We start from the raw sequence: 13,356 nt of genomic DNA, 5'->3' as shown, positions 1-13,356 counted from the left end.
CTCATTCACTGATGTGCTCATCAACAAACACCAATGACGAGAGGCTCCCTCTGGAGATGCAAACGCATGAGACACTGGCCCAACCAACAGGAAAGGAAGTACACATGATGCAAAAAATGTCAGTACTCCCAAAGTTCACATTGCTTAAGGAAGTCTACACACAGGACACAATGATATAACCAAGTACAACTAAGTGGAGAGTCTGATCTGAAAACTTCAAAAAACAGTTCAAAAAACATAGGACAACAATGGTGAGGCACTGTCCTGAATCCAGACTCATTGTCATCCGCAACCCTGGTCCCGATACATCTCAGGGTCAGGTTTCGAGTCAAGAAACCAACATTCTCTGCCTATGAACTCCTACACTTAGTCCCTCTGGAAATGGCAGCCACTGTGATGCCCTGTCCCCTGCAGTCTAGTGTCCAGTCTTCCCAAGCCCTGCTCAGCGCCAGGTGACTGTCCCATAAACAAAGACCTCAGCCAGCCAAGCAAGCAATGGAAGAGAGCAGGAGGCGAGAGGCTGTGTGGGAGGATGTCATGCAGTTTGTGCCAAGATCTAGCCGAGTTTCCTACTGCTGTTCACTCCTGTGATTTTCAGTAGTCTTGTTTAAGTGCTGAGAACTCCTAAGCCCTATGGTGGAATCTGGATGAACCTGCCCTTCATCTTTAAGGTCTAAGACTAAAAACAACCAGAAGATTAGAATCAGTGTTAATTGTAACCGCTATTCATTTTCATTTTAAAATATATTGAAAGCAAGAGTATATCAAAATTAAACAGGACTAAGGATAATTTAGGGATGAAGTCTCTCAATACTGAATCATGCGCAAGTCTGCAGCTTCCTAGTGTATTGAAAAAAGGTCAGCAGCCACGTGCTTCAGTACTTGCCTCGGTTCTTGACTAACAGAGACAGGTAGCAAAGCATTCTGCAGGCAGAAGCTCTAGACAGAGCATCATGACCACCTCAACATCAAGACCAACAATCACGGTGCATTTTCACAATTCCACAGGTCTTGCAGTCACAAAATGATGGAAGTCAAAGACTTACATTTCCAACCTTCTGCCCATTCACCAGCGATTTACTGAAGTCTTCTCTGCAGATTTTAATCAGGAAGCCGAAAGCAGCCGAGTGTGCACGGTGGCTCAGTGTCCACCTGCTGCAGATCCGGAGGCAGGTCTACCTGCCATCTCTGGTTCCCACCTACTTCTCCCGAGTGCTCCTGTGTCATGGGTCGTTCACAGGCTTCTTCCCTAGATGACTTCAACACTCACCCTTTGCCCCCTTAAAGTGGGCCTTACGGAGAGTCTCGATTCTGTCCCTTGTCCAGAAATCCCAGGTAGGGTATGAATGGATATATCCAATGAGTTAGTGGACATCTATTTTGACAGTCTCAGGAACTGCAGTACGTCATGCCCACAGTCTCACCCTCATCCCTCTCCCTCCATCACAGCCTGGTTTGATGGACATCTTAATCAGCTTAGGCTGCTGTGACCCCACACCACAGACCAAGTGGCCTGAGCAACAAATGGATTTTCTCAGTCCTGGAGACTGAGATCCAAGTGACGTGACAGGTTCTGGTGCAGGTTCTCTCCCTGGCTTGCAGAAGCCGCCTCCACAGGGCTCAGAAGAGCAAGCCTCAGGGGTCTCTCATCCTTTAAAGGCAGTTCGGCACCATGACAGCCCAGCCTCATGACCTCCTCCAAGCCCGATCCTATCCCAAAGTCCAGACTCCAAATGTCAGCACATTCGGGGGCAAGGCTCCAACACAAGAATTTTCAGGGGTCACAGTTCAGTGCTCAGCATCTCCTTATCAAACCCCCACTCCTCATGCTAGCTTCTTTCCAGTGATTCAGGTCTAAGTTTTCATAGAATAACCAAATTCAGAGATAAAAGAACTTCATCACTGCCGAATTTGTCATGCTGTATTATCTGAAGCTTCACCATTTAGAAGTTTGTATAATATCACAGTCACACCAAGGAAAGCTAGCAAAGGGTCATTCACCTCTCAGCGTGCATCACCATCTCCGCCTCTCAACGCACATAAGTGTGGTTAAGAAGAGTTGATACTGGGGGAACGTGGGATGGGATCCCTGCAGAGGCAGGACCAGGCTAAGGCAGCATGAGGACAGTAGTGAATCAAGTCCCGGGGAAGGAGGGAGAGGGGAAGAGGGTGCTGAGAAAGAGGAGAGCAGCCCGTGTTGAAGGTCTGCCTGTCCTTTCCAAGGTCTGCCTTCTGCACATCCCTCTTCCTACTCCAGGACAGCAGGCAGGTGAAGGACACTGGTGTATCTGACAAATGAGTCACGTGTAGGAGCACCATGCAGGATTCAAGGGCCAAAAAGGCTTCTGAAGGCAATTTAAGAACCCATGATTTTAACATGCAAATAGCGTAATACCATCTAAATATTATCCTAATGGGAACTCTTTTTAATGGGAATATTTGAGTCCAAGATATGAATAATAAATTTAAGAAGAATGCAAAAAGCTTAAAACTGTGGGGAAAAAACCTTAAGACAGGATAGACACTTCCTACCACTGGGATATGTGCAGTTTATTAACAGCCTCATCTGGGACTGTGCTCTCAGCCGTTACAACCAAGTTCACTTTAACTTGGGGGGGGGATGATCTAATCATGGTCTACAATAGATTGAGGTAATTATAAAGCAGAAACTTCCAGACAGTTAAAACTAACTTACATAGAACCCATATTTTAACACTACATAATTTTCCCATCGGGAGTTTTCTGCACCTTTTGAATTCCCTGGCATTCAGTGGCTTGACTGTCCTTCCTATTTGCCTAACCTCCCAAGGGAGGTGAGCTCCGTATTAACATCACCTGCATCTGTCTGAACACCCTGCATATAATAGATGCAAACATCTGACGAAAACGCTTCACCAGTCGGTTAAAGGATTGCAGCCTGCCTGCCTCATAGCCAACCTTCCTGTTTTAGCTGACACCCATGCTGAGCTGTTCAGACTGCCTGCAGCTTAAGGCCCCAGGGAGTGGGGCAGACTGTGGGGAAGAGGGCCGAGAAATGCTCTCCTTGCCATACTTAGATGATCTGAATCATCCAGAAGTGCAATAGTTACTCTTCAATTTAAAGTATTTAAGGAATTCATGTACACTTATTTGCTACAATAATCCTCACTTCCTCTTGAATGAAGAAATACTGAAATGTACAGACTATCAGACAGGAACACCTACATGCCTATGAGTGGATGGGTTAGTTCTCAAAGCACATACAAAATACCTTAACTAAATTTTTAAGAGGGTGTACGTTGATGATTTTAACGACTTTAAAAAACACCAGGATTCTCGAGCTTGCTCAGTGGTGCAGATCCAATGTAAAGATGCGATTCTCTGCCTTGGGATTATGCACTCTATACATACATGCCCTCCACAATGACTGTAGCATTTCTGCCGCTAGTTCTCAGTCGTGATGTAAATAAACCTCAACTTGAGCCCTACTGACCTCCTCTAGGCAGGCACTCCTTCAGAGACAGGGTGCCACCCCATGGTCCCTCCCAGGCAGAGAGGCAGGCAGGGGCCACGCCCACCTGAAGTCAGTACAGGCAGCACGACATCTGTCACAGACCAGACCAGCAAGGTGAAGCATCTCGTGACAACAGCAGCACAGGCCACCAGACCACTCCACTAGCAGAGCATCAGCCACAACACTAGCAAACCATACTCCAAGCCAGCTTCTAGAGTCCTTCAGGCCAACACTGCAGGCTTTGTTAACTGCCACAGGGGTGTGACAAGTAAGCTGAACTTGGTGACATCACTAGCTGATTCATCAGCACAGTAGATGTTAAAGTTTGACTGGTAAAATTCACGGGCTTCCAAAAATGGATGGATCGGTTTAAATGTTCCAGGGCGAACCCTACTCACACAGAGCCTGGAAATCCAGAGTGAGCTACAGCTGGCATCCCTCAGTGGCATCCTAAGCATCTAACTGAAGATACCTGGTAGCTGAAAAGATCAGACACGTGTGCCAAGAATACTGGTCAACCTTTCAGATAAAGTATGGACAGTCAAGCAGGGACAGACTGGGGCTTCAGCACATCTGCCCTCTGGTGGACCGATTCCTCTGCTTGTCAACAGACACCCGAGTCACTCTGCCTGAAACTTGCTTCATTAAGACCTGGTAGACAGCTAGAAGAGTAGTTAACCATCAATCTCCAATAGCTCACGACTACTAGCTATGAAAAAGAATCTGGCAGCTGGACTCGCTGGGTTGCCCAGATAGCCCGCGTAGACAAAATGCTGACACGTAAATTCCCATCACACGGCACAGGAGAAATCTGCATCCAATCAGGGGGCAGGAGTGGGGTGCGGTGTGAAAAGGACTCGCTTCTGCAGATGGCCACACAGCACCCTTCTGCCCCCTTCATCAGTGAGGCAAGTCGGAGCCCAGCTCGGCAGTTCAAACCAATGTCAGGTGGCTGAAAGGACTTGGTCAGCACCTCGGGCAGGAGGGACGTTTCTCTGCAGCCTTCCCATCTTGGCCCTCAGGGACACAGTGGTGCACACCTATCACCCCAGCTACCCAGGAGGCTGAGGCGGGACGACCGTGAGTTCCAGGCCAGCTTCAGCAGCGTACCGAAACCTCGTCTCGTGGACTCTCCATGCCTATCTGAATTTGCTGTAGACATTTTCCTTGAGCTACAGCAGTGTTCTCCAGACCTGATGCAGGAGCAAAGATGTTCTCACTTCAAAAATCCCTCCACCAGCACAGCTGAGCTGCCTTCTAACTTCCAACTGACTAATCTGTACTGCAAGGACATTCTGAAAGGCACAGAAAGGGGCAGTCTCAAATTTCATGATACCTTCTCAGCAGCAAACATGCACCATGAAAATCATTCGCTCCTGACTGGTATCAGAATTTGACAAAACCCATTATGCAAAGGCCTTTTCCCAGGTGAAATAGGGAAAATCTTATTAAGATGTCTTATTACACATCAGCCTTAATGAACACTTAATAATTTGTGACAGGAAAACTCAATTTGAGCCTCAATATTATTCTCCCCACCTAAAGAGTTCTATTCTCAATAGCCCTACATTATAAAAAATCTACTCAGAGTTTGTTTCATTAAAACTGAAAATGTCTTATCTGCCCAAGTACCTACAAGCCTTGACTTGGCCCACAAACCCCAAAATATTTACTGATTCATTACAGAAAATTACTGACCCTTGATATAGATTAATAAAAAAAATGAAGCATATCAATACCATCATGGAAATATGGCATTTTAACCTTAAAAAGGCAACAAACTTCAAGGCAACAGGATATTTCTACATATGCACAAGCAGACTGTTAATGTTTGTCCCTCTGCACACTCAGGTGTCTGCCTGAAGGACAAGGTCAACAGTGATTGCCTCCAGCAATAGGTGTAAGCCAGTCTGCTCCCCAAAACATCCAGGGTCCACTTAAAACATCACGTTTGATTACTCTTGTGCTCCAAGCACCCAAGGGACTTCACCACACTGAAAAGCCAATTAAAACTGCTGCTCTTCCTGGGGACGCAGGCCATCCCCTGCTCCAGCTCTGGGGCTTGTGGCTGCTCTGGCCACCCTGCTCCTGCAAACTGCCTTAGGACGTTCATGTTGGCCATCACTTTGGATTTGGATCAAAATGGTGCCAGTAACAGCCACTGGCCCTTTCCCACCTCTGCACTGGTGACCTGTGCCACCCGAGAGCTGCCACCTCACCCAACGCCTTTACTACAATGTGAACAAACACGTGCACTGCCTATAAGTTAAAACAAACATCTTAAACACAATTAAGTCTTATTTATCACTGAGTCTTTGTAACTTGCTCTTGAAACCTTTCCACACACGAGACGTTGAAAACAGCAAAAGGCACGGTGAACTGAAAAGACTCAGCCTGGAAGGTCTGGAGAGGCCTCGTCTGAAGGGGGCCGCCTCTCCTGCTCACAGCTACGGTGCGGCAGGAACGCGAGTCCATGTAACTGAGGGCTTCAAGGTTTTGCAGTGGCAGGTTCCCCCAAGAGGCGGTTCAGCCGAGACCCAGTGGCCGGCAGCAGGTACTTCATCAACGAGTCTCCATTACTCTCCAAGTAAGAGGGTCGACCGGGCTACACAGCATGGAAGTCTCTTCTTGCCCTAGGATCTGATGATTTCTGTCTCTTGGGGATGATGTGAATGAAGAGAGGCACAAGGCTGCAGAAGATGCCCTACACCAGGCACACACACGGTTCCCATCCGAGTCAGACAAGGACACAGGAGCTGCCTGCACACCCGTGTGATGGCTCACACCCACCCTCACAGTCTAACGTCTCCAAGTCCTAGGGGGGCAACCAGCCCTGGCCCCTCGTCCTCTCCCACTCAGGGCTGGGGACACCCCAGTCCCAAGGACTGCTCTACTCTTATCGACACTGGGAACCAGTGTTCTTCCATGTAATTCATGTGTGCCTGTCACTAAAAGCTATTCAAAACCTTAAAAATACACTAGATAAAAACAGGAAGAGCATAGGTGGAGGAGCATGGCGTTCTGACCACCGGAACAGCCCACTGCGAACTACTTCACACCCACTTTAGAGGCAACACGGGTCTACAATGTGAAAACACTAAGCTCAAGCTACAATTTGACATGTTAAGATAAATATCGGGGTTAAAATATAGAAAATTATATTAATATTTTTAGAGAGACAATTCTGGAGAATTTATAATCCAGGAGAAGATATGCATCACTTGTGGTTACTTCACTCCTGGTGAATTCTCCCTCTTGAAAATGGTGGTTAAAACCACTGGACACTAGAGAAACAACTTGGAGTCAACCGAGTCTTATTCAGGTTTTACCCAAATCTTTAGGTAAGGATGGCCAGAGCCAAGAATTTTCAATGAAGTGCCAAATGTTTATCATTACTACTTCTACTGCAATCGCTGACGCTCTACATAGTCTATTATGCTGCTCAATAAGTAAGTCATCATAATAGTTACAATTAGAGTACAGACAGGAATAAAGTTAACATCACCCAAACCTGCTTCAAAAATAAAGGCTGATGTTTCCAAGTTGCCCCTTTCACACCTCCTTCCTTGGCAGAATCACCAGCTCATGCCATCCTAATTTCCTGCTATATGAACAGCTGCCGGGTGCGAGCCCAGATTTTAAAGTCCTGGTGTGCCACAGGGAGCCCACAAAGGGCAGGACAAGTGCTGCCCGGCCAACTGCTCCCGCCAGGACTCCTGTCCCTTTCACCTGTACCAGGGAGAGAGCTTGGGGAAGTGCATTAACAAGAGCTGGCCGACAAGTCCACAGGGCAAGCAAGCGCCCCTAAAGATTTATCACTTCTTTAAAGTCAGAAGAACGGTTTAAATTATGAAGAATGCGGTAGGTTTTAAGTATGGACACATGTTACAGACTTTCATAATATTAAAAAGATGCACATACTTGCGCTATAGGCCGTGGGCAGGTTTTCCTTCTCTTCTGTAGATTTCTCCACATTATAATCAGCTTCGAAATTCAGTTTGGAGGTGAAGCACCCGGCGTTGACAGGGTCCAGCACTGAGGAAGGGGAGCCTCTTTCCTGCCCGCTTTGTACACAAAGGGACCCTCTCACGTCCTCCCCGCTTCGCTCGGGGGGACACAAGTCGCCCTTGCGTTCTTCTGGTGGCGTGGGGCTTCCGCGTGGGCGAGCGTCTGCAGCCTGGCCCGCGCCCCCCTGGCCGTCCTCGGCGGCAGGCGTCTCCCCTGCAGCTGTGCGACTGGAACCCGGGTTCTCTGCACATTTTTCAGGCTTCTGAAGTTGGGAGCAAGTTTTTGCTGTTAGCTGAGTCACAGGGACCGATCTGGGGCTTTCACCAATGCAGGAAAAATCAGCCATTTCTATTAAACTCCTTGCCCTCTTCTTAAAAAGACTCCTGCAGCTGAGCTGCACAGGGCTTGGCAGTGGAGATCCGGGGACAGACTGCTCCGAACCCCTTTCCCTCAGGTTGTCAGGTGAGAAATAGTCCTCGTAGGACTCCCCACTATCAGGAGTGGCGGGGGCAGGCCTGGCGGCTAGCAGCAGGCCACGCTCCAACCTGAGCTGCGACCTGGGCGTGACAGGCTTTCGACTGAGTCTCCTTTTCTTCACCTGCTCTTCTGGAGGTGAGCCCAAGCCCACGGATGCCCTCTCCCGCCTTGGGGAGGCGCTCCAGGGCCGTGAGTGCACCAACACCGTGGAAGCAGGCGCTGTGGAGCGGTCCCCAGACACACCCTGGGCTGGCCTCCCGTCGGGGGCGACTGCTTCTCCTACAGCGTCTTTCTGCCAACTCCTCTCCTCCTCCGAAAGAGGACTCTCGGATCTCTGAGGGCTTGAGGGACAGAGGCGACCAGACAGAGCTGGTGAACAAGTGCTGTCTGTTTCTAACACACACGAGGACGTGCACGTATTACTTCTGGTTTCCTTAGTAGTCCTTCCCGATTGGCTTCCCTGGTTTCTACATCTCGATTCTCCACGGAAAGCATCCAAAGGTGAGCGTGAGCCACCAGCAAAGAAGTCATCTGAAAAACATAAAGACCTAACTTTTTAAAAATGGTTTAAATATTATACCGCCGGGTTTCTGTTCGCCACTAAAAGGCTCAGGGGTCACTCCAGGTAAACTGGGCTAACTGGGTGTGCAAAATAACCACACAGGAGGCAAATATTTTCTTTGGGGTCGCTGTGATGCCTCCTCTGACCTTAAGGGTCCGAAGAGAGAGCACACGCTCTCTTGAGAAGCTATTCAAATGAGGCAAGAGGTCAGGTTTCAGGGGGCTGAATCTACCTTCACGATGTCCACTGTCAGCAGGTTGACTGACATCTGGGTAGTCCACACCCAAGGGTACAGTAAGAGTAGGGGACACACACAAGGCACTTCCATGGAACATTCTATCCTGAAGAGGGCAAGGGGTTATATTACAAAGGAACAGGTAGCTTCACCCACGGGGCTGTAGGAAGACAAGCCTGGGCATGAAGACACAGCCACTCGAACCCTAGAAGAGTGGGGCAGTCTAGCAGCATGGGTGACTGAAGTCACATCGCCCAGCAGGGTCACGAGCGAGGTTGGTCTCCCACATTATACAGTTCAGCCAGGTGTGGCGGTGCACACCTGTAATCCCAGCAGCTCTGAGGCCAGGGCAGAAGGACTATAAGTTCAAGGCCAGCCTCAGCAACTCAGTCTAAAAGAGTCAAAAGGGCCGGGGAGGTGGCTCAGCGGTAGAGTGTCCTGGGTCACTCAGATTAGGTCGTGTGCCAGTTCCAGGAAACAGTGCCCCAATCACCACAGCTTGCCTCGGCCTTCCTGCCTCCAGTAAAGGCCTTATGTCCTATTTATACTCAAAAGTGAGACCAGTAGCCGTTTCCCCGAGAGCAATGCTGGGCTGCTGCACACCACCTGCACACTCTGCACCCTTCCATACTCCTCCCCACTTCCCTTGACTCGGACCCTCTGGGTAGGATCCATCCTCCAAAATTCCCTTGAGCAGCAGCCAGGTCTAGGCTAGTCAGCCAGGTTCTCCTGTGGCACCAACGTGCACCACACCTGCATGGTGACTGTCCTGCTCACCATGCCACAGACTGCTAGAGGACAGGCGTGTCTAGCCCAGGCCTGGCTCTGCTGTGGACACAGCCTGCTGGCTGCTGGAGGCCCCCCTTTGACTACAGTCTGGAAGCAACATAGGTTGCTGTAACTTTCCGAGATCACTCCACCTCTACTTTTAAAAACCAAGTTCAATGTTGGGTGCAGTAGCATACACTTATTATCTAGCAACTCAGGAGGCTGAGGCAGGAGGATCACAAGTTTGAGGCCAGTCTCAGCAACCATGTGACCTTATCTCAAAGTTAAAAAGAAAAAAAATGGTAGAGCACCCCTAGGATCAATCTTTAATGCCCACCTCGACCCCCAGAGGAAGAACCAAAGGAAGAACTTTCCTAGAGTCTGTAGGGCAGGGCCATGCTACGCCTAGGTCAACCCGTCTCTGGGGAAGAAGCTGGAAATATAAGTCACTGACTGGCCTGTGGAGGTGCATACGCTCTTCACTTTCCAAAATGCCAACTTGCAATGTGAGGGTCGTCCAGAGAACCCATTCTGAGTCCGACTCCTCAAGTCAGAAGCCTGGGTTTGCCCCTCACAAACCGGGGACCCTGAACAAGCTGCTTGGCCTCCCTGCGTGTGGTCCCCTCCGGCAGGGTGGGTGTGGTGGTGCCCTAACTCACAGGGCTGACGGGAGCCTGGACCCGATGCAGCAGGAAGTTGGGCAGAGCAGCGTCCATGAGCGGTAACCCGCGACCCCTGCCACCACCCTCCATTTCCAACCCGCGGGAAACCAGGGCACTTTAGGTAACTGGGCAAATGACCTCAGCCAACACAGAAGGGATGACAGGGAGCGACCAGGCAGGGGAAGGGGCCCGAACCTCCCAACGGCTCAACACCTGGGCCTTGCCACTGCTGCAGCCTCCATGAGGAGGCCCAGAACCTCTAGACATTAGCAGTCCTTGACTGCCATCGTTCAGGCCGTCTTGTGGGATGGATGAGAAATCCAGGAAAACCAGTGCAACCGAGAAGTCGCAGCCCTGAAAACCCCTCATCCCCAGTGAACCAGGACCCCGTTAGAATCACACACACACACCCGCTGACCCCACTCAACACACCCCACGTGTCCACTGAACAGCACGAGGAGCAACTCGGCTGACTGTTCGGGCCTATTTAAACGGTGTGCAGGTCAGTTCATACAAGTTTTAAAGATGAGCAATTGATTCTGTAGCAAGGAAACAAATGCATAAGAGAAAACCCACAGGAACCCAAAAAGGAGGTTTAACTTATGCATTTCTCAGGTCTTAATTTATTCCAATACCAAATTTGGGGGTGAAATTTATGAGTTCTAGTTATACCTAGATGTTCTACTCAACGGAACTATAAGAAACGAAGCGAGAAAGTTATTTCTAAATCTCAAATATCACAAAGAAAATAATTTACCTGAACACAAAATATCAGGTGAAATGTTCAATGTCGCTTCACACGCAGACACAGGGTTACCTCGATTCTCATGGGACTGCTCAGTCATCTGGGAAGCTGTCAACAAAACGAAACATTCTCGGTTTCAGTATTTTCAACTTCAGTATTTTCTAGCAGATAAGACAAAGTTGAGATGGATTCGTGCATGCCACACGCACACCAACTTGCTCCTCAGGCCCACCACTCCAGACTGAATACAAACAGGAACCACAAAAATCCCCAGTCAAAACTCTCAGACAGGAATCGTGAACAATCTGAGGCAGTCATATTATTTAAAAAGCATGAAATCACACAGAATCAAAGACCAGAAGGGGCTGGGGACATAGCTCAGTCAGGGCTTTGCTTAGCATGTCTGAGGCCCTGGGTTCGAGCCCCAGCACAGCAACAAAACCTCAAAACCCCACAAAGCTCAGCTGAAACCTTTAAAGGAAAACAAACTCAACTTGCTGAAGCTAATCAGAGTCCCAACAAGGGGAGGCGGAGGCTCCGTTTTCCTACTTGAGGACCTCAGCCCTGTCAACAGGAAGCTCACCGCGGCTACTTCCCTACCAGAGCCATAGCTCTCACTGGGAGCTTGGAGCTCCCAGCAGATCCTCAGTATCTGCAGGAAGGATGTGACCAGAGGCCAAGGTTGCTGGGCATGCCACCATGCACAGGACAGTCCCACAACAGAATTACCCACCCCATAATACCAGCAGCTCCGGGGTCGAGAAGCCCTGGAGGTTTTGGTCAAAACAAGAATGACGTAATAAAGGTAGCCTGTATGTCACCTGCGCACTGCGACAGATGAGAAGCCAAAGGCATGTTCAGGTCTATACCCAAAAACGTCTTTTAAAGAGACCCTGAGGATACTTTTCTGTGAACACTTTGGTCAAACAAAAATGCAACAGAGTCATCTAGCCAGGTGCGGTGGCGCAGGCCTGTAAATCTCAGCAGCTTGGGAAACTGAGGCAGGGTATCATGAGTACAAAGCCAGCCTCAGCAAATGCAAGGCGCTAAGCAACTCAGTGAGACTGTCTCTAAAAGTACAAAACAGGGCTGGGGACGTGGCTCAGTGGTCGAGAGCCCCTGAGTTCATTCTCCAGTTAAAAATAGTTGTAAAGAGAATAAATTCCGGGAAGGAAGGTGACCCTGGAGAAAGTTCTCCAGGTTGAGTTTTAAACCACGCCAGACTCGGGAGGCAGGACCACTCCACAACGTAACTGACACGTCAAGACCAAGGCGGGTTGGCTCACGTAGGTGGTCACACGTCCCGGCAGTCTGGATGCACAGCACCCTCTTCACAGAGCCTGACCGTCTCCCAGGCTGCACTGCAGTCCTGGCTGTAGCCAAGAGCGGCCATCAGCTAAGTCCCGCCCACGGACTCAGGCAGGAGTATCGGGTGGGATGGGCGGTCATGTCTGGGAAGGTGGCTGGAGCTTACTAGGCTGAAGTTAGATCCTGGAATGGAAAGGCACCAAGGAAGGAAAACAGAAGGTGGGAACCTCAACTCTTAGGACACCACAGAAGGTCACTCAAGCCCAATGGCCTGCTTCTGACTTGACAGAGTAATGCAATTCTAACCCAAGTCAGTTTATTTCTTTCTGTGTTACATGTAGCTAAAACCAACCTCTTGGATACAGGTGCAGTAAGACAGGTTAAAGGTCTGACTTTATGGAAAGCTCATACATAAGAATAATAAGCAAATGAACATAAAACTCAGAGGCAATTATTGATTACATTAAAAAATTAGCAAATCAAAAAGTCAATCATATGAAGACATTCAACCTCACTAAAAATCCAAGAGAACTAACAAAAATACAGTTGTTCAACCTCCAGACTGAAAGACTTAGAAGCTAGTGCCATCCAGTTTTCCAAGCATGGAGAATGAGCATTACGGTAAATAATGGTGTAGGGTAAAAGGCCCCACAGTTTTGAAGTGTCATTTCAATCTATCCAAGTTTTAAATCCTGTCTTTATATTCAGAAATACACAAAGTACACAGGAAAATAAGTGTTTGTGAGAGATGCAGGTGGGGTTATAACAAAAAGTGGGAGAATTAAAATGCATATACCACGATCCAACTGCAGTAAAGATTAAATCACAGCTCCATGCAGAAACCCAGCCTCTATCATGTGCACACAGATAAGTGATGGCGTGAAGATGATCTGGAAAAACAGACGGAGTTGACAGAGATCCCCTTGCAGAAGGGCAGAACTGGAGGAAGAGGAACTTTCACCCTTGGCTACAGGGTTCTGTTAGAACGTGCTCAGCTGTTACCCAACTAGTTGAAAATGTTACAAGACACTACAGAGGATTTTAAACCTGGAGGATACTGTATGCCCAATAAAAGTTCTTAACGAAGACTTTCTGGAA

The 13,356-nt window shown here is 48.7% G+C and overlaps 1 protein-coding gene across 4 annotated transcripts in view; it reads right to left on the bottom strand.

The window, feature by feature from the left end:
* Positions 1-13,356, bottom strand: part of Mcph1 (microcephalin 1) — a 193,111-nt gene that overhangs the window by 152,812 nt on the left and 26,943 nt on the right. For all 4 annotated transcript variants that reach the window (XM_005334356.5, XM_078030761.1, XM_078030762.1 and 1 more), the window contains 2 exons: positions 10,963-11,058; positions 7,415-8,509 (listed from right to left, as the gene is read on the bottom strand). In XM_005334356.5, the coding sequence (XP_005334413.2) occupies positions 7,415-8,509; positions 10,963-11,058 (1,191 nt within the window). The remainder of the gene's footprint in view (positions 1-7,414; positions 8,510-10,962; positions 11,059-13,356) is intronic.

Source organism: Ictidomys tridecemlineatus, chromosome 14 (genome assembly GCF_052094955.1).
Source record: "Ictidomys tridecemlineatus isolate mIctTri1 chromosome 14, mIctTri1.hap1, whole genome shotgun sequence".
Taxonomy (NCBI): Eukaryota; Metazoa; Chordata; class Mammalia; order Rodentia; family Sciuridae; genus Ictidomys; species Ictidomys tridecemlineatus.
Note: the sequence above shows the minus strand (reverse complement) of the source record. Positions and strands in the feature narration are given on the sequence as shown.